This window comes from Cervus elaphus, chromosome 30 (genome assembly GCF_910594005.1).
Source record: "Cervus elaphus chromosome 30, mCerEla1.1, whole genome shotgun sequence".
In the NCBI taxonomy this organism is placed as follows: domain Eukaryota; kingdom Metazoa; phylum Chordata; class Mammalia; order Artiodactyla; family Cervidae; genus Cervus; species Cervus elaphus.
The window spans coordinates 75,205,966-75,224,774 of NC_057844.1; the positions used below are offsets into that span (position 1 = coordinate 75,205,966).

Sequence of the window (18,809 nt, forward strand, 5' to 3'; positions counted from 1 at the left end):
ATAGAAAAAATTGAAAATAAGAGAATTGCTAAAATAAAATGCTTACACAATGCAATAAAGGGTATGAATTCAATATATATACCAACTTGGATGGATCTCAAAAATAAGGCTGAATTAAAAATAAAAGCAAGTGCAGAAGACTATGTAATCATTTATATAACATTTTAAACATACAGAACACAGTTGTATATTATTATGATAGATATACTGGTAAAGATAAGAAAAACAAAAGGAAGTATCCCCAGAAAATCCATAACAGTGGTTGTCCCTAGATGAGGCTGTAAGGGAAGAAGGGAATAGAGTAAGGATGATGCTTAAAAAAGAATTTCAACTATAAAGGATATTTTACTTCTTTAAAAGATATTGAAACTGAAAGGACAATACAGTAACAGGTGTGGAATCTGGGTGGTGGGAATGTGGATGTTTTGATCTTCTCTGTGCTTTTCAGTAATTTCTGACTTTCTCAAAATTATTAAAAAAAAAACCAGGTATAATTTTTTTTTCCATTCAGAGTGACCCAGGAACAAGTCATATAACTCAGGCAACCCTCTTTGGTTCAGTAACAAGATTACCAGTAATACAGATCTATCCTCTTTGGAATTGTCTCTATTAACTTAAATAAGGGAGCATATGTGTGAACACAGTAAGTAACATGTTACCATGGAAACATTTACCTGTGCATCTTGGTTGTTTCTTCAATATGTGTAATGTGGTATGAAATATTATAGAGGAAAAACAAAGAATAACAAAGAGAAAATATATTGCAAGGCACTTTCTGGAAAACAAACTAAAACCCGACTCAGGTCAGTAATGGTATTTTACCTCACCAAAGACTGTGGTCAAAAATTAGCAGTAACTGCACCATGAGTTTAGTAGTTTAGTACCATGTATTTGTGAAGCATTTCAATACCATCCTATGAAGAGTGGAAGATTTAACATGAGGTTACCTTGGCAAGTTCAGGCAGGTAGCTATCTAAACCGGAACCAGAACCTTCCAATTTGCTTTGTTCATCATCTAAAACAGTAAAAGAGATCACCAAGTCACTTGAAGCTGAATGTATTTTATTTAAAACAGGAGAAGGAAGGCTGTTTCTCTTATGTCACCTGTAACACTGTGGTTTTCAATCTGGATACCCGATAGAAACCCCTCAGGGCTTTTAAAAAATGCTGATGCCAGGCCCAGGGGTGAGAGCGGAATATTTGATGGTGGAACAGTCTAGGCAGTGTTTAAGCAGAACTGTCATTAGCTATGGACAGGAGGCCACATGGCTATACCCACCAGGTACCAGCCAGGCCAACTAAACCAGAATCTCTGGTGGGACAAAGAGAAGGGCATTTGTTAAAGGTTCCCAGGCACTTCTAAGGCACAGCCAGCAGGGTTGGGAATCACCTGTCCAAGGGCCTGAAATAAAATGTGAATTGTCAAGAATGTAGCCAGATTTCCCCACCCACTGATTTAATCTGTGACTTCTGCCCATCCTAACTCTGACTTGAAAATTCCAAAGGATATGATTAATGATAACAATAAAAACCATAATTAGCATTTTAAGTGCTGACTCTCTGCCAGGCACTTGAGATACATTATTTTGCTTAACCGTCCCACCAACCAGCAAATTCCGTTTTTATTCCCCACTTTATAAGTGAGTAAACCAAGGCTCTGAAAATGTAGGGAGCTTGCCTGAGGTCTCACGGCTGATGAATGGTGTTGCTGGGACTTGAACTCAGGTCTTCCTTTCTGCCTCCAAAGCTGTGGTTCTTCCCATTACATGATTTCCTTACACAAATGATGTCATCGTAGGACATCCTACTGTAAGGATCCCTACTGTAGGACATCCATCTGTAAGGAGCTCACAGGTGTCCCACCTCCATGTACCTGTCAATAATCTGTCTACTTCCTGCATCCTCTGGGGAAACGGAAGACACAGTGGAGCGTTTGCACACCTGGAGAGAGCCACACCTGCCTACCTTCATGAGAGTCTCCGTTCCGCTTTTCCTGCATCACAGCTTCAAAGTTGAGCTGGAGAATCTTGTTCAGAATTGTGATCCACTCTTCCATTTCCACTTCACTGTCTGCTGCCAACAGGTAACTACTTTTGTCCTGCATCTTGAGCTCAAAAGCAAAACGCCTGACTTTGTTGTTCTGAAAGGGGAGAAAGAAACACATTTTAGAAGAATTGGAACACCCTTAAAAATTCTTCTCTTTATTGTCTGCTGGTGAGTACTATCTCACCGGCATTTCAGACCAAGTCATTTAAAAAGGCAAGCCCCTTCCCCTTCAGCCCTCATCACTCTCCACCTTCCCTGATTTATCTTCTTTGTGGCTTTATTTTCCCATCTGACACATTACAGGTTTTACATATTTATCTTATTTGCTGTCTGGCCCATCCAATGGAATGGGAGCTCCTCAGGGCAGAGATTTCTGTTCTTCCCTCCTTCATCCCTGTTTCTAGAACACTGCCTGGCAGGTAATAGGCTCTTGAAAAATATCCAAATGAATGAAATTTCACTGAAAAATTTCAATTCCTCTAGCTCCTATTTTTTTTTAAATGAAGTAGTATGTGGTATCACATTTTTAAAGCAAACCATTCTCAGTGGACTTCCCTGGTGGCTCAGATGGTAAAGAACCTGCCTGCAATGCAGGAGACCCAGGTTCAATCCCTGGGTCAGGAAGACCCCCTGGAGAAGGGAATGGCAAGCCACCCCAGTATTCTTGCCTGGAGAATCCTATGGACAGAGGAGCCTGGCGGGCTACAGTCTGTGGGGTTGCAAAGAGTTGGACACGACCGAGCAACAAACACTACTAAACACTACTATTATCTACCAGTAGGTCTGACTCCCTTACCTGGAACTTTCTCACCACTTATGAGTCTCAGAAGGTATTTAGACACCAGGTCTCCCTTCCCCCAGCTTCTCTCAAGCCCCCAGCTTTTCTGCCCGAAGTATAAAAACTGTAATCCACGTGCACTGTATTCAAAGGATGAATGTGCTGGGAGACCAGGGTTTCTGCATCTGGGCACTGCTGACCCCTGGGCTCTCTGTTATAGGGACTGCCCTGGGCCCTGCAGCCTGTGTGGAAACAGCCTGGCCTTACCCCGGATGCCAGTAGCACAACCCCCAAGCTGTGACAATCGAAACCTGCCTCCAGATAATATCAATCTTCCCCCGGAGGTACAATCACCCTGGGGACTGCACTAGATAGAGGTTCAGCTCCGAGGAGTATGACACAAGACTCCTGGTGAGGACAGGTGAGGGACGTGACATCACACACTGCCACCTACGTGCGGGGGCCGGGCAGAGCGCTCACCCATTAAAATTCTGGCTGGTTAGCCACTGGCCGTGGGGGGCCCCAGTGAAGGTCTCAGAGATAGGGTGGCCTCCCAAAGGCAGCTCTGAGTCCGCTACAGCATGGTTCTCAGAAGAGAGCTGCTCCCTGAGAGGAGCATGTTGACCACCGCGCCCTGGGCGCACTTCATAGCAAGTGTCAGAGAAGGGGTCGAAGGCCAGGTGTGAAAGGAATTCTCAGCATTCCTCATGCACTTCTTATTATGAAAATACGGTAAAAGTGGGGCTAGCAGCAGGTCTTGATTCCCAGTTATTCCTCTCTCTGAGCCTCAGTTTCATTATCCACAAAATAAGTGTAATCAACTTCAAGGTCCTAAAATAGGGGCTCAAGATTCATTTTGCATATATTTTAAAATTTTAGTTTAGGCATTTCTTTGAACTCACAGCATTGATCAACTAACTTTTTTACACTGTCCAAAAGCAATATTAGGGGGGAAAAAAAAAACCTGTAACACTTAAGCCATTAATTCTGGTGATTAGCTTACAAACAGACACGGAGATAGAAACAAATGATTTAAAAATTTTGAAGCCTTAGATACAATTCATTAAATGCAAAATGCCATCCGCCACACCTGCAAAAAGAATATAAAGGAAGTGATGGCCACTGAGGTCAGAACCTTAGATTCTTAAATATGCTCCAGAGACAAAATGATCAGGAATTCTTTACTGCAAACCATCTATGCACTGACTCTGTATTGCAGACCATCTATGCACTACTCTGTATAGCAAACCATCTATGCACTGACTCCGTATTGCAGACCATCTATGTGCTGACTCTGTATTGCAGACCATCTATATACTCTGCTGAAGACAGGCATCACAACTATCTTATAAAACAAAAGTAATTACTTCTACTTTCCAAATGATGTTACCAATTATATATAGTTTTGCTTTAAACTTTTTTTTTTAAAAGTCAGAAAATTCAAACAAAAAATTCAAACAAAAAATAGAAAATTCAACAAAAACATAACTGAAAAGGTCTCTCTGCTTAAGAATACAAATGAAACTCCCACTTGGGAATCCCACACAAGACGTTACTTCACTGTCATTGATAATGCACTCTGGTACACCTCCCTTTATGAGGTGAATAAACATTCTTCGATATAATTTGTTTTACATAGTGGCAGCTTTCAGCTTTACACTGTGGTTTCATAGAGGCTGGGTCACACACTGAGAGCACCGTGGGGTCAATTAGCTGTTGATGCAAAAATAATTTTCAGTGGACATTAAGTGGTGCTGTCATCTTGACCTAGGGCCTAGGTACACTTTCATGTATTCCACCCTTTTTTAAAATTTCAGTCCTGCACAGTGTTTGTGGGTTTGTGCTGTTGTTGTAACCATCAGTAATTAAAAAGACCAAGACTTAACTAAAATTTTGTATTTCTTGTTTTCCTAAAAAAATTCAGATGATCTAGCAGCCCCGAGCTGGCAGTGCCACCAGCAGCATCAGCTCCCCATTGAAGGGAGCTCTTGTGTTCCAGTTCATCACAGTCCCCAGCATTCCCCATTGCTTTACACGCACGCCTCTTCTTCCACCTAACATTGGTTTGGCACCTGTAGCCATCTGAATCTGGACCCATCTGGACCCCTAACTTCCACACGAACTGTGATGAAACAACAAAGTCTGGACTTCTCCCATCATTAACTACTAGAAACCTGGGCAAGAGATGAAACAACTGTTTCCAGATACTTTGCAACCCTCAGGGCAGCCCTACGATCCCCAGTAGAAAGGAAATGAATGAGGTGAGCCCCACCAGCACCTTAGCTCTCTGCCTGGACCTAGGAAGGCGAGCCTGAACAGAGTCTAACATTCCCGCTGACTGAAGAGACTGCCCGGAGTTCACAAGATGCAGGTGGACGGAACACGCAGAACAGAGTCTCCATAACAAGAACAGAGTTCTCAGCACACACAGACAACAGAGGCCCATACTTAGTAACAACACATTCATTGTGTGGTTTCTATTTATATGTTATGCTTCACCGAAAAAGCTACTCCAAAAAAAAAAAACAAACAAAGTCAAGACACAATAACCTAAACTTCAGGTTACCATCCATAAGGGATAAAGAGAAAATCAATAGGGAATAAGAATGGCATCAGACTTCAAAAATAACACCAGCCCCTAGAAGACAATGGAAGATCTTCAATGTCTAAGGTAAATTTCACCTTGGATTTTGATACCCAGCCAAACTGTCAATCAAGTATGAATGCAGAACTAAAGGAGTCTGCAGACAGACTAACTCAAAAAACTAAGCTCCTACAAATAGTTTCCCAGGAAGCAATTGGAGGATGTGTTCCTCCCAAGTAAGAAAGCAAAGGGCGAAAGAAGATGACACGGGGTCCTGAAAACAGGGACTCTGACACAGGGAGGAAGGCAAAGGGAATTTCCGAGATGGTGACTGTACAGAGTCTGAGGAAGCAACCAGTTCAGATTAGAGCAGGAAGGAGGGCTGCAGGAGCTGAAATCCTCTCTAGCATCACATTACATCCAAAGTTGATGAACAAAGAGAAGTGAACACTCCTTATCTAGCAATATGGACATAGAGCCCAGAAAAAACTAAAAAATACTGGGAAAAGTTGAAAATGATCATTTCAGGGAGTGGGGAGTGGGCAAAGTGAGGGTGATGCTGGCAGGAATGCACCTTTAGTGCTTCCTCTCTGTGCTCTTCGACATTTAAACCAAATGAATGTGCTATTTTGGATGAAAACAAAATTTAATTCTCAATAAACGTGTGAATACATAAGCAAGGGCCAAACCAGAGAGCTGTGTCTCTAACCTTAGTCACAACGGCCCCACAAAACAACCCCTCTTAAAGGACCGAGCTTTGGGCCGATGTCATCGGCAGATACTGACTCATTTTAAGGAAGCATCCTCTGATCACGGTGACTGTGTCTATTGTGAGGAGTCGTCAAGGAGATTGTTCATTAATCACACAGTGCCCTCTGTATGAGGGCCCCCAAGAGAAACGTCTGAATGGGCTTCATTCTGAGATTACTCGGGCAGCTTCTGACTAATTGGATTGTTTGTATCTACAGACACTGTGCAACCAAACGGGTCTCCAAGCTAGACGGTGCAGAACCGGTGTGCCACCCACCCATGGCAGGCATTGGTTCTTTAAAATATATGCTTTTTCCTCAAATTAATCCCACCCTGTCTCTTCCCTACTCTGACTCCTTGTTCACCTCTCACACCCACTTTAAATGTGTAACATCCTATGCTTTTGGTATCCTTGTCAATTGCTACCTTAGATCTTCCTGGGAAATGGGAGGGGAGGGGATAAGTGGATGGACGGATGAACGTGCAGATGGAGAAACTGCCAACTTGCTTTCAAAGGCAATTCCACACAAGTATGGAAGGAGCCACATCAAACTGGTAACAGCAGCTCTTTGAGAAAGGGAAAGATGGGGGACAACAGAGACTTCTGCACTACCTATACTGTCTAATCTTCTATAATACTAACATGCTCATGTACTGTGTGCATGCTAAGTCACTCCAGTCTGTGACGCTATGGACTGTAACCCACCAGGCTCCTCTGTCCATTGGATTTTCCAGGCAAATATACTGGAGTAGGTTTCCATGTCCTCCACCAGGGCACCTTCCAGACCCAGGATTGAACCCATGTCTCTTACATTTCCTGCACTGGCAGGCGGGTTCTTTACCACTAGTGCCACCTATTATGTATAATTATAATGATGTTTAAGATTCACTCTTCAACTGTAACAGCACTTATGGCAACAAAAATACCTAATATTGGCTGAGTGCTTACCAAGTGCCAGCACTGTTCTAAGCTCTTTACATGTATTGATTATCCTCTCCATAACCACATTCACTACTATCACTATCTCCCTTTAACAAATGAGGAAACTGAGGTGCAGAGAAGTTCAATCACATCTCCAAGGTTACAGAGCTGGTCAGTGGTAGAATGGGGATATGAACTCAGTCTGCACCTGAAACCCACATCTCTTGATCAATATATACTACTCTGCCATGGGTACTACGATGATAAAAGTCATCACTGAGATGCTAAGAGCTGTCCTGAATATTTCCAAATTAATTCATCCAATCCTTTTACTTATTTACCCTATTAAGGAAATATTATCATTATCTGAATTTTGCATATGAACAAACTTCAGTCAATAGCTGGTCCAAGGTCACACAGTTAAACAGTAGATGAGCCAGGTTTTAAGAAGAAAAATATATGCCAGAGCACTCGGGCCTCCTACAACATAATTCTGCCCGTCTCACACCCACAGTCTTCTAAACTGATGAAAAACAAACCTTTACTCAATTTTTACATCTGCCATTATATTTCTACCACAAATATAACCATTTTGGGAAGTGTTTGCTTAAATCTTAATTCATAGACAGTATTTTATAAATGAGAAAACTCAATGATAAAGCTTGTTTCATATTTACCTGAACCACACCCATACAAGAATCGAGAAATATTGATCCTTTTGGTTCCTTGGAGATCTTTTCATCTTTATAAAAATTCAAATTGTAGGACCCATCACCAAGTTGAATCAGGTGGAAAAATCGTCTTTTAAATGACTGAGAGAAAAATATACACACAGTGATTGTTTCAAAACGAAAAGAGCCACAGTTTCTCTCAATAACTCACAATGATGCCCTGACGTAAAAACCATTTCAGTTCTCTCCAAAACAAATCTCATTCTGGCCAGTGCCCAGGGAGCTGGGTGAGTTAAGACTCTACATCGCATCTAATAATTTCCCTGCATTTAAATTCTGGGGGACTGGTTTACTTAAGATTCCTGGGTCATTTTTCTCACCCAGAAAATCAGAGATTTTTACATAACCACCCAGAATCGGGGCAGTGAGTTCTGATTTGGGATGCAGCTGGAAAGGATGGAAACTTTCTCAAATCCCCAGGGTTTCTCGCTCAGAGTAGGAAGTGTTCTCCGCCTCACGATACTGAATGACTTTTCAGCCTCACGGTTATGACAGTCAGCATTTCCCCTGATTTAATTTTATCTCTCCTGCCCATCCCACCTCCCTTTCATTGCTTCTCTTTATTATTAATTCTGGTCTTTCTCTGCTCCTACTTCTCTCCTGGATAGTTTCTACACTAGTTTTACTTTTCTCTTGGCAACCTACTTTCCAACTTAACCATATTCCCTTTAGTCCTTGATTTCCACTTTTCTTGATTTTGTTGCAGGAAAGCAAAACTGCTTAGGTGTAGCCCCTTGGTGATGCTCTACAAGGTACCGAGTACCCCTTTTGTAGTCAATACAGAGAAAGAAAGGCTATATGGTGACAGCACCTTCACATCAGCCTCCCAATAAACTTGTCACGCTGGTGGTCAGACGGTGACAAGCAGAGGGGGTGGAAACTGTACCAGTGAGGGTCGATCACCGATCACCAGGGAAGCATCTTATTAACCAGACAATGTCAGTTTTGTTGGGAAGAACAGCACACCCATTCATCTTGAGCATCATTCCAAGACCTACAGCAGAAAGGGCTTACTCAGGGGAAAGCAGGGTGATGGGCATCCTTACCCTCATGGTCACACTTATTGCACTGTTCATGTTGCCTTTGTACAGCCAGCCATGCTTGGTGATGCCACCCTTCTGAGAGCCGAGGGAGGCGGCATCCTAGGAGAGAAGGACACCACCAGTCAATCTCCCAGTTTCACTGATGGCAGATGCGTTCAATTCATGCCAGGTGGCCCCTCACTCCTTTACTGGAAACCATCTAGCACTCACACCTACTAAGTTCACTTACCAATAAATAAGGGGGACAAGCCTAAATTTCCGCAAACTCCAGTCCATTAGAAAGCAAAGCTTGTTCCGGTCCAAGCTGTTTCATTTTTAAGTGTTTAATGAGCCACAGAAAGTACATACCATACCTGACCACTCAAGTTGTAAGGTCTCGCCCAGTTTCATGAAAAATGTTTTCACATTACACTCCCCTATAGTTGGAAGACAAAAGCAAATTCCTGGACAACTTCCCAGAGGCTTAGTTCAGGGAAAGGTGAATAAGAAAGGAAGGAAATATGAGGCAATAGAGAAAGGAGAGATAAAATGCTGGGGCAACAGAAAAGAGGGAAAGAGAGCGAGAACACAGCAGGGAGAGAAGTGAAGCGCTACAGCTAGAAAAGTGAATAAAACTTGCTTCTTCAAGTTCTGATCCAACTCTCAGATCCGGGTTTAAGGGCATGGGGTGGCCAGATGCTGCAAAAAATAGGTCAGGTATACATTTGTACATACAATAACCAGACATGAAATACACACACACACACACACACAAATACACAAACTTTCCATGACACTCTGATCCGGGCCCCTTCCTCATTCTCTAAGATCACCCCTGGTGATGCCTTTTCCCCTTTAAGGCTGGGCCCAATACACACTTTAGTAGGAACTTTAGGAAGAGAGGACCACACAGTGTCAGTCACCCAGCTCACACTTCCTAAGCACTAGTCTAATTATGATCTCTACTTCTACGGTCCAGCAGATAAATGCAGAAGGACCCATCTTATACTTTGTCTGAGATCACATCAATTTTAGTCTTGGTGATGTTACTGCTGCCGTTATTATCTGCAATAATAGAAACAACTCACCTGCCTAAGATTTTACAGTTTGCTGAGTGCCCTTACGTGTGTTATTTCAATCGGTCCTCCTCTCACTATTAATTCACACCGAGGTTTTAATATCTTGTTTTTCATTTTGAATGACCACTGACTCTTCCCAGAATATTTCTAAAGTGGTTTCTGAAATACTTTGCTGCTGTGCACATCATTAATGTCCACAATGAGCTGAGTAGGGGAGAAGAAGAAATGCAGACAGAGACGGGCAGTACTGCCTTTTTTATTAGGTTTTCCCTGCTAGGTGCACATAATACCCTTAATGCCCCAGCTCAGCGTCCTTTACACATGACTAGTCATCATTCATCCTCCAATAGTAGGGAAACTGGGCTTGTTAAAATCAGAGCTTCTGGGTACCATTTACTTCACTCAAAGCTCTCCCTGAAGAAACAGCCATTTAAAGCCTACTGGCTGCCAGTTTTTGTCAAATAGCCCTTGAAAAACAACCTAAACTTGGGATCTAAGTTATCTTGATCTTTTTAACAATGTCGCCAAATCTTGCCTTTGAAAACGATCTCAGAACAAATAAACAAGGACCAGAGGAACAGGCAATGCTATGCAGTCGAGTTGAAACAGAGACCATTATTTCAATCAAACAAGACATTAAAAAAAAATTCTTCCCCTGTTTCAAGAAACATTCCAATTCCTGTTTTGGATACATGTTGGTAATTTTCCAATGAATCGTCTAACTGTGAAATAAGTCAATTTTTAAATCTGTAAGCAAGCAATCCTACCTCATCTTTGTCGACCTCCTCATCCACTTCATAGACGTGAACAGGAAGTTTATCCAACTTGGCCATTTTGCTTTAAAAAGAAGAAAGAAACTTGTTTTATAATTACCTAATCTATGAAGAGATGCCACATTTCTTCCCACATCAGAGGAACAAGCCTTTAACAAATCCAAAGCTGGTCCACTTGGCTGAAGAATGGAAACAACTGATGACATTGCTCCCAAAAGCTATGCAGACAGGATGGCATAGCTTGCTGGGAGTTAGGTATACAATAATGGTAATGTGTATGAAGAAATAAAGACATGGTAGAATAACTTTAACATGAAGCTTAAATGAGGTCACTGCCTTTGAGGTGACTGCAAAGCAGTCTTAATGATGATGGTATTAACGATAAAAAGAGGACAATAACAGTTCCAGCTATTATATGCTAGGCACTGTGCTGCACTCCACATGTGGCACTTCCCTTCGTCCTTTAGACGGTGGGAACCGGTGCTAAGACCACTTAACGGATGAGGACACTGAGGCTTACAGAGGGCAGAGGAAGTAGATCATGCCAGCAGACTATGGAATCTATGTTCTTAAGTCACTGTTACAAATTCCTCTTCCTCACCACATGACTGCAACTCTTATTGATGCTCAGAGGTAAAATCCACCAGCAGCAACATATATCGTGTAGTAAACATACTATATCCCCAGTCTGTTCCTTTCAGTCATGAGAACAGCATGAACAAGCCTATCAGTAACCACAGGTGAATTCAATCAAACGGGAAGAATCAAGGCCCCAGATGAGTGCTGGGTAAATATAGAAGCAAGGAGCAGAGCCATCTGGAGAAGACAATGCTGGAAGGGAGTGTTCTCAGCCGAGGTTTAAAAGAGAAGACTGGGAAGTTGGCTGAACACTCTTAAGGAGTGGCTGAACCACACAAACAGAAAAAAAACAAACAGCTAGGTCCATTGAGAACAGTAAAAACAGTTCAAACTCACAGATGCAACAAACACCAAGAAAAATACATTAATAGAGTCTCAAGTACAATTTTCATTGGCAACAGTTACTTTTGACACAAAATCCATCACGGTTTGCTTTCAACTTTCATAATAAACCAAAATTTGCCAACTGTATCATTTCAGGATGTACCATTTTATAACAGATCTCCTCTCAAGGCAAGACCTATCTATACCTGGTTTACTTTAAACAGCCTTAACCAATCTAAACACACTGGCTTTTGATGTAGTTCAGAATGAGTTAATTCTTTAAAGGAAGTGAAGAAATCTGTCTGGGAAAATGCTTTTTAAAACATAAAATTTGTTCAATATAAAATGCTTTTCATGTCTCTTCAAAATATTCTTTTTAAGATAAAACACACTCCAACATAGTTCAATACCCTTATATTTTGTTTCCTATTTCTCAATTAAAAAAAAAAAAACCTCACCTGTTTGTGTTTTATCAGTGGTACCCTGAGTGATACTGAACACAATTAAACCATCCATGAGTTTATCACCTACCAATCCCATAGTATTAGGTTTGAGTTCTATGGTCAAATTCCCTGTAAACAACAGCTAACCCACATACACACAAAAAGTGAAAAGTATTGAAAGTGAAAGGCGCTCAGTCATGTCCAATTCTTTACCACCCCATGGACTATATAGTCCATGGAATTCTCCAGACCAGAATACTGGAGTGGTAGCCTTTCCCTTCTCCAGGGGATCTTCCCAACCCAGGATTGAACCCAGGTCTCCCGCATTGCAGGCGGACTCTTTACCAGCTAAGCCACCTGGAAAGCCCAAGGATAATGGAGTGGGTAGCCTATGACTTCTCCAGGGGATCTTCCTGACCCAGGAATCGAACCAGGGTCTCCGACATTGCGGGCAGATTCTTTACCAGCTGAGCTACCAAGGAAGCCTCCACATACACACAAACCATCTAGAAACATGTTCTATGATCACTCTGATTGCATGTGAAGTTACTCACTTCCCTAGGTGTTTCAAGTACAAAGACCTTTCTCTGTGTGTTTAACCCCATCTTGTGCAGTCGGATCATGTACTCACTTTGGAAGCTGTCGAAACTCTCCTGAGTAATCTTCATATTTATAGTTCACAAGATGCCAGTCAGAGTTATAAGTTTTGATGCACTATTGGGAGGAGCAGAAAAAATAGAAAGCATAAGAGAAAAAGGAAAAAGACATGTGATGACTTCTGGAGAACATTTGGGAAAGTTTATGAATGCACACCCACACCAACATCAAAATAGTTCTTTCCCCTCAACCCTCTCATGCCTGAAATTCCACCACAGAGAGAGATTCCTTGAAGCTTAAGAACCACTGAAACATTACACTTGGGAGAGGGGTCATTAAAGTCACTATCATTCGTGGTCCAGGAGCAGAGGTTAAAAAGTGAAGTCACCCAGTCATGTCCGACTCTTAGCGACCTCATGGACTGCAGCCTACCAGGCTCCTCCGTCCATGGGGTTTTCCAGGCAAGAGTACTGGAGTGGGGTGCCATTGCCTTCTCCGAGCCTGAGCCACTAGGGAAGCCCAAATAAGTATACACTTGTATATAATCAATGTATTTATGAACAGACACCTGAGTGCCCAGATTTTTAATATCTTAGGCAAAATGGGTAAGAAAGATTATTACAGTTTACATATTTTAAACTATTTGTTTTTCAGTCGCTAAGTCATGGCTGACTCTTTGCGACTCCTTGGACTACAGCATACCAAGCTTCCCTGTCCAAACTATCTCCCAGAGTTTGCTCAAACTCATGTCCCTTGAGTGGATCAAGCCATCCAACCATTTCATCCTCTGTCATCCCCTTCTCCTCCTGCCTTCAACCTTTCCTAGCATTGAAGTCTTTTCAAATAAGTCAGTTCTTCACATCAGGGGGCCAAATCATGAAGCTCACATTGGAGCTTCACCTTCAGCATCAGTGCTTCCAGTGAATATTCAGGACTGATTTCCTTCAGGATGGACTGGCTGGATCTCCTTGCAGTCCAAGGGACTCTCAAGATTTTCTCCAGCACGACAATTCTAAGGCATTAATTCTTCCGTGCTCAGCTTTCTTTATGGTCCAACTCTCACATCCATACGTGACTACTGGAAAAACCATAGCTTTGACTATATGGACCTTTGTTGGCAAAGTGATGTCTCTGCATTTTAAATATGCTGTAGAGGTTTGTCATAGCTTTTCTTCCAAGGAGCAAGCATTAAAAAAAAAAAAAATAGAAACTGCAAAAAATATAGTTAACCAGGTTAAGTAGCCAGAGAATCATTTGTTTCATAAGTCATTGTTGACTGCTCACATGGCAGGCACAGGCTGAATTCCAAGGCAGGAACAGAGAACAAGGTAAGCAACCCCCACGAGACTAGGGGTGCAGAAAGTCCAGAAGACAAGGGGTTCAATCAGAAATCAGTACCCAGAGAACTGTCCCTAAAGAGGCAGGAATCTGACTAGCTGGTTTCATGACTGACCTTTCAAACTCCTGAAATTCAATAATATTTTGAAGTTATAGTGAAAGGTTTTGTGTGTGGGTTTTTTTTTTTTAAGCCATTAGGTCCTCCTCCCATGGACAAGAGGACGGGGAGGAAGTGCTGGGGCACTCCACCCTGGTGGAAGGGGCCCAAGAGGGTGGGGCTCTGCTGGCCCCTGCACACAGGGTGAAGTTGCTATTGCTCAGCCTGCAGCGATGAAAGAACTCGATGGAGAGGTGTCCTTCAAAAATCCTATTTTTTAAGAAACTGGGAGAGTTGAATTAGTAATTAATAGTTTTTACGATATGCCTTAAAACAAGGATCAACAAACGTTTCCTGCAGAAGGCGAGACAGTGAATGTTTTCGGCTCTGAGGGGGACACTGTCTGCCACAACCATCAAGTCTGAGCGGTAACGTCAAGCAGTCACAGGCATATGTGAGCAAGAAGGGGTGTGGCTGTGCCGCAATGTGACTTTCTTTACCAAAACAGGCTACAGGACGGTTCGCCTGTGTCCTGTTTTAAAATAAACATTTGAGATGATGTAAACATATCGGACTGCATTTGTCTTGCATCAGTGTTAATAACAGAGCGGCAAAGGAGATTAGGCAAGAAGTTACCTTTTCAGAACGATAAGAGAACATACTTCAGACAATTTAACCGCATGTTCAGTTTTTCAAAAATCTCAATGGAGGGCTTCCCTGGTGGCTCAGTGGTGAAGAATCCACCTGCCAATGCAGGAGACACGGGTTTGATCCCTGATCCAGGAAGATCCCACGTGCCTTGGAGCAACTAAGCCCGTGGGCCACAACTTCTGCGACCATGCTCTAGAGCCTGTTCTCTGCAACAGGAGAAGCCACTGCAACAAAGAGTAGCCCCCGCTCACTGTAACGGGAGAAAAGCCCTCCAAGCAACGAAGACCCAGCACAGTCCAAAATAAATAGGCTATTTAAAAATGGCCCACACCAAAAAAAAAATTCTTTAAAAATCCGTGGAATCTAAATGTGGTTATTGTAATTGGCCTTCACTTACAATAGCGTAGCTTCCATGTAGTAGGCAAATTTATTGATGGCATGGTTAGCTTCTAAACATCAACTAGAAGAATGGGGATAAAAATTCACTATTTTTTTTAAATGAAGGAGCACTTTAAGAAACAAGGTTAAAGCACCTAATTCATTTATCCCATCTAAAGGCACATGGAGGAAGAAACAAACCCCAAGAAAGAAAAAGAAGGCAATCACGATGCAGTAATTTCTCTTTCCTCCTTGACAAGAGAGTCATTACCTGTATGATCAAACAAAAGTAATAATAATCATATATTGATAAGGGATAGCTATTATGCTCATTATTACCTGCCACTTTGTGAATACTGAACTAGTCTCGATAAAAAGTTACATGTACAAAAATATAAATGAAGTCAACAAATACACAAATGCATGCGCTGAGTCTCCCTTGAAAAGAATATCAATGCCTGCCAGGTGTCCCTTTACAAGTTACTCTTTATCCTAAGCCTATGAGATAAGTTCTGCCAAATTTGTGTTTTGTCATCAAATGGACCCCTGTTGACATTTCTATCCACGTTTCAGACTCGGAAAATGGCACTTTATTCTATTGACTATTTTAACGGCCGTGATAAAAATGTAATTAATTCTCTCTCTCTGACACTGTCTTGAAAATACCACTGAAACTTTTAAAGGGGGAGGAGGCACTAGAGAAAAATCACTTAATTAACACACGAGTTAGTGTAGAAGCAGCACATTACCTCTGTCACGAATAGGCTCTGGGCGTCCTGCTGTGCGGTGGGGGGCACGGTGGAGCGCTGGTACCGGTCCTGTCGTCTCAGGAGGGCCGTCTGTGAAGGAGAGCACCAGGACGAGGCTTGGTGAGTGGAGATGGAAAGGTGCTGGCCTCCTGGGGCGGTGGGCCCTTCCCCTTACTCCTCGGGTCACACGCTGCAGACCCCAGACCCCAGCTGTCTCCTTAAAGTGCAAAAGGTGAGGGCAGTGGCTCCCAAGTTCCTCTGCAGCGAGGGGCCCAAGGACCCCCTGCAGGCACGGAAGAGGCCACTTTCAGAGACCCTCACAGCCCCCACTCCACGTGCTTCATCTAGTCCCACTACGCTGCCTTTTACTTGCCTTAATTGCCTTTTTAAAATCATGGTAGGTCAGACATAACGTTTACCATTTGAACCATTTTAAGTGTCCAGCTCTGGGCCATCGTTGTACATCTACCTCTTACCTGCCTTTTATACCCATTCTTATTTACTGCCACATCCCCAGAGGGACACGCAACAGGTCCTTGATCCATGTTTGTTGACTGAATCTGTGACTTTTGAATACTACCTTACTTGGACATGAAGTTTAAATGCATATTTTAAATAATAAAAAGCCTCACAACTTTATGCAGCAACAAATCTACCCTAATTAATGCTGTTTGGAAGGGACTGTAGTGTCATTATGAGATAAGCAGGCCTTGGGTTTCAGAAAGGAATGTTCTAGAATTTTTTTTTCTCCCATGGACTGTAATTCTTGGATTACTATTAATAGATCATAATTATAAAAACAGCACACGCAAAACCATCGTGTTGACAGAATCCATCCCATTGGTTCCTTGGGTGGATTACTAAGCTGGGGTTGCCCAGCCTCTGTCCAGCTGTTTCTCTTCTTTCTAAGGCTGGAGGAAACTTTGGGTCAAATCTGTGGTCCTTACCCCTCCAGCACAGGGGAAGAATTCGAGGGCATACATCGTTTAAAAATTTATTTTTAATTAAAGGATAACTGCTTTACAATGTTGTGTTGGTTTCTGCCACATGCCAACATGAACCAGTCACAGGTATACATATGTCCCCTCCCTCTTGAAACTCTCTCCCACCTCCCACCCCATCCCACCCTTCCAGGCTGTCAGAGAGTTCCCGGAGTCATAGAGCAAACTCCCCCTGGCTATCTATTTTACATATAGCAGTGTGTATGTTTCTATGCTACTCTCTCAATCTGTCCTCTCCTTCCCCCCATATCCACAAATCTGTTCTCTATGTCTGCATCTCCATTAGTTCAGTTAGTTCAGTCATGTCTGACTCTTTGCGACCCCATGAATCGCAGCACGCCAGGCCTCCCTGTCCATCACCAACTCCCTGAGTTTACTCAAACTCATGTCCTTCGGGTCGGTGATGCCATCCAACCGTCTCATCCTCTGTCGTCCCCTTCTCCTCCTGCCCCCAATCCCTCCCAGCATCAGGGTCTTTTCCAATGAGACAACTCTTGACATGAGGTGGCCAAAGTACTGGAGTTTCAGCTTCAGCATCTGTCCTTCCAATGAACACCCAGGACTGATCTCCTTTAGGATGGACTGGTTGGATCTCCTTGCAGTCCAAAGGACTCTCAAGAGTCTTCTCCAACACCATAGTTCAAAAGCATCAATTCTTCGGTGCTCAGCTTTCTTCACAGTCCAACTCTCACATCCATACATGACCACTGGAAAAACCATAGCCTTAACTAGAGGGACCTTTGTTGGCAAAGTAATGTCTCTGCTTTTTAATATGCTATCTAGGTTGGTCATATCTTTCCTTCCAAGGAGTAAGCATCTTAATTTCATGGCTGCAATCACCATCTGCAGTGATTTTGGAGCCCCCAAAAATAAAGTCTGACACTGTTTCCACTGTTTCCCCATCTACTTCCCATGAAGTGATGGGACCAGATGCCATGATCTTAGTTTTCTGAATGTTGAGCTTTAAGCCAACTTTTTCACTCTCCTCTTTCACTTTCATCAAGAAGCTTTTTAGTTCCTCTTCACTTTCTGCCATAAGGGTGGTGTCATCTGCATATCTGAGGTTATTGATATTTCTCCTGGAAATCTTGATTCCAGCTTGTGTTTCCTCCAGGCCAGTGTTTCTCATGATGTACTCTGCATAGAAGTTAAATAAGCAGGGTGACAATATACAGCCTTGATGTACTCCTTTTCCTATTTGGAACCAGTCTGTTGTTCCATGTCCAGTTCTAACTGTTGCTTCCTGACCTGCATGTAGGTTTCTCAAGAGGCAAGTCAGGTGGTCTGGTATTCCCATGTCTTTCAGAATTTTCCACAATTTATTGTGATCCACACAGTCAAAGGCTTTGGCACAGTCAATAAAGCAGAAATAGATGTTTTTCTGGAACTCTCTTGCTTTTTCGATGATCCAGCAGATGTTGGCAATTTGATCTCTGGTTCCTCTGCCTCTTCTAAAACCAACTTGAACATCTGGAAGTTCACGGAACACATATTGCTGAAGCCTGGCTTGGAGAATTTTGAGCAATACTTTACTAGCATGTGAGATGAGTGCAACTGTGTGGTAGTTTGAGCATTCTTTGGGATTGCCTTTCTTTGGGATTAGAATGAAAACTGACCTTTTCCAGTCCTGTGGCCACTGCTCAGTTTTCCAACTCAGTATCTCCATTACTATCCTGCAAATAGCTTCACCAGTACCATTTTTCTAAATTCCATTTATATGCTTTAAAATCCAATAGTTTTCTCTTTCTGACTTACTTCACTCTGTATAATAGACCCTAAGTTCATCTACCTCATTAAAACTGACTCAAATATGTTTCTTTCTATGGCTGAGTAATATCCCACTGTATGCATGTACCTCAGCTTCTTTATCTATTCATTAGTTGATGGACATCTAAGGTTTCTTCCCT

The 18,809-nt window shown here is 42.5% G+C and overlaps 1 protein-coding gene across 13 annotated transcripts in view; it reads right to left on the reverse strand.

The window, feature by feature from the left end:
- Nucleotides 1-18,809, reverse strand: part of DOCK9 (dedicator of cytokinesis 9) — a 270,534-nt gene that overhangs the window by 110,440 nt on the left and 141,285 nt on the right. For all 13 annotated transcript variants that reach the window (XM_043892115.1, XM_043892111.1, XM_043892106.1 and 10 more), the window contains exons 3-9: nucleotides 15,902-15,991; nucleotides 12,723-12,805; nucleotides 10,680-10,749; nucleotides 8,858-8,953; nucleotides 7,758-7,892; nucleotides 1,966-2,140; nucleotides 948-1,015 (exon numbers count right to left, since the gene is read on the reverse strand). In XM_043892115.1, the coding sequence (XP_043748050.1) occupies nucleotides 948-1,015; nucleotides 1,966-2,140; nucleotides 7,758-7,892; nucleotides 8,858-8,953; nucleotides 10,680-10,749; nucleotides 12,723-12,805; nucleotides 15,902-15,991 (717 nt within the window). The remainder of the gene's footprint in view (nucleotides 1-947; nucleotides 1,016-1,965; nucleotides 2,141-7,757; nucleotides 7,893-8,857; nucleotides 8,954-10,679; nucleotides 10,750-12,722; nucleotides 12,806-15,901; nucleotides 15,992-18,809) is intronic.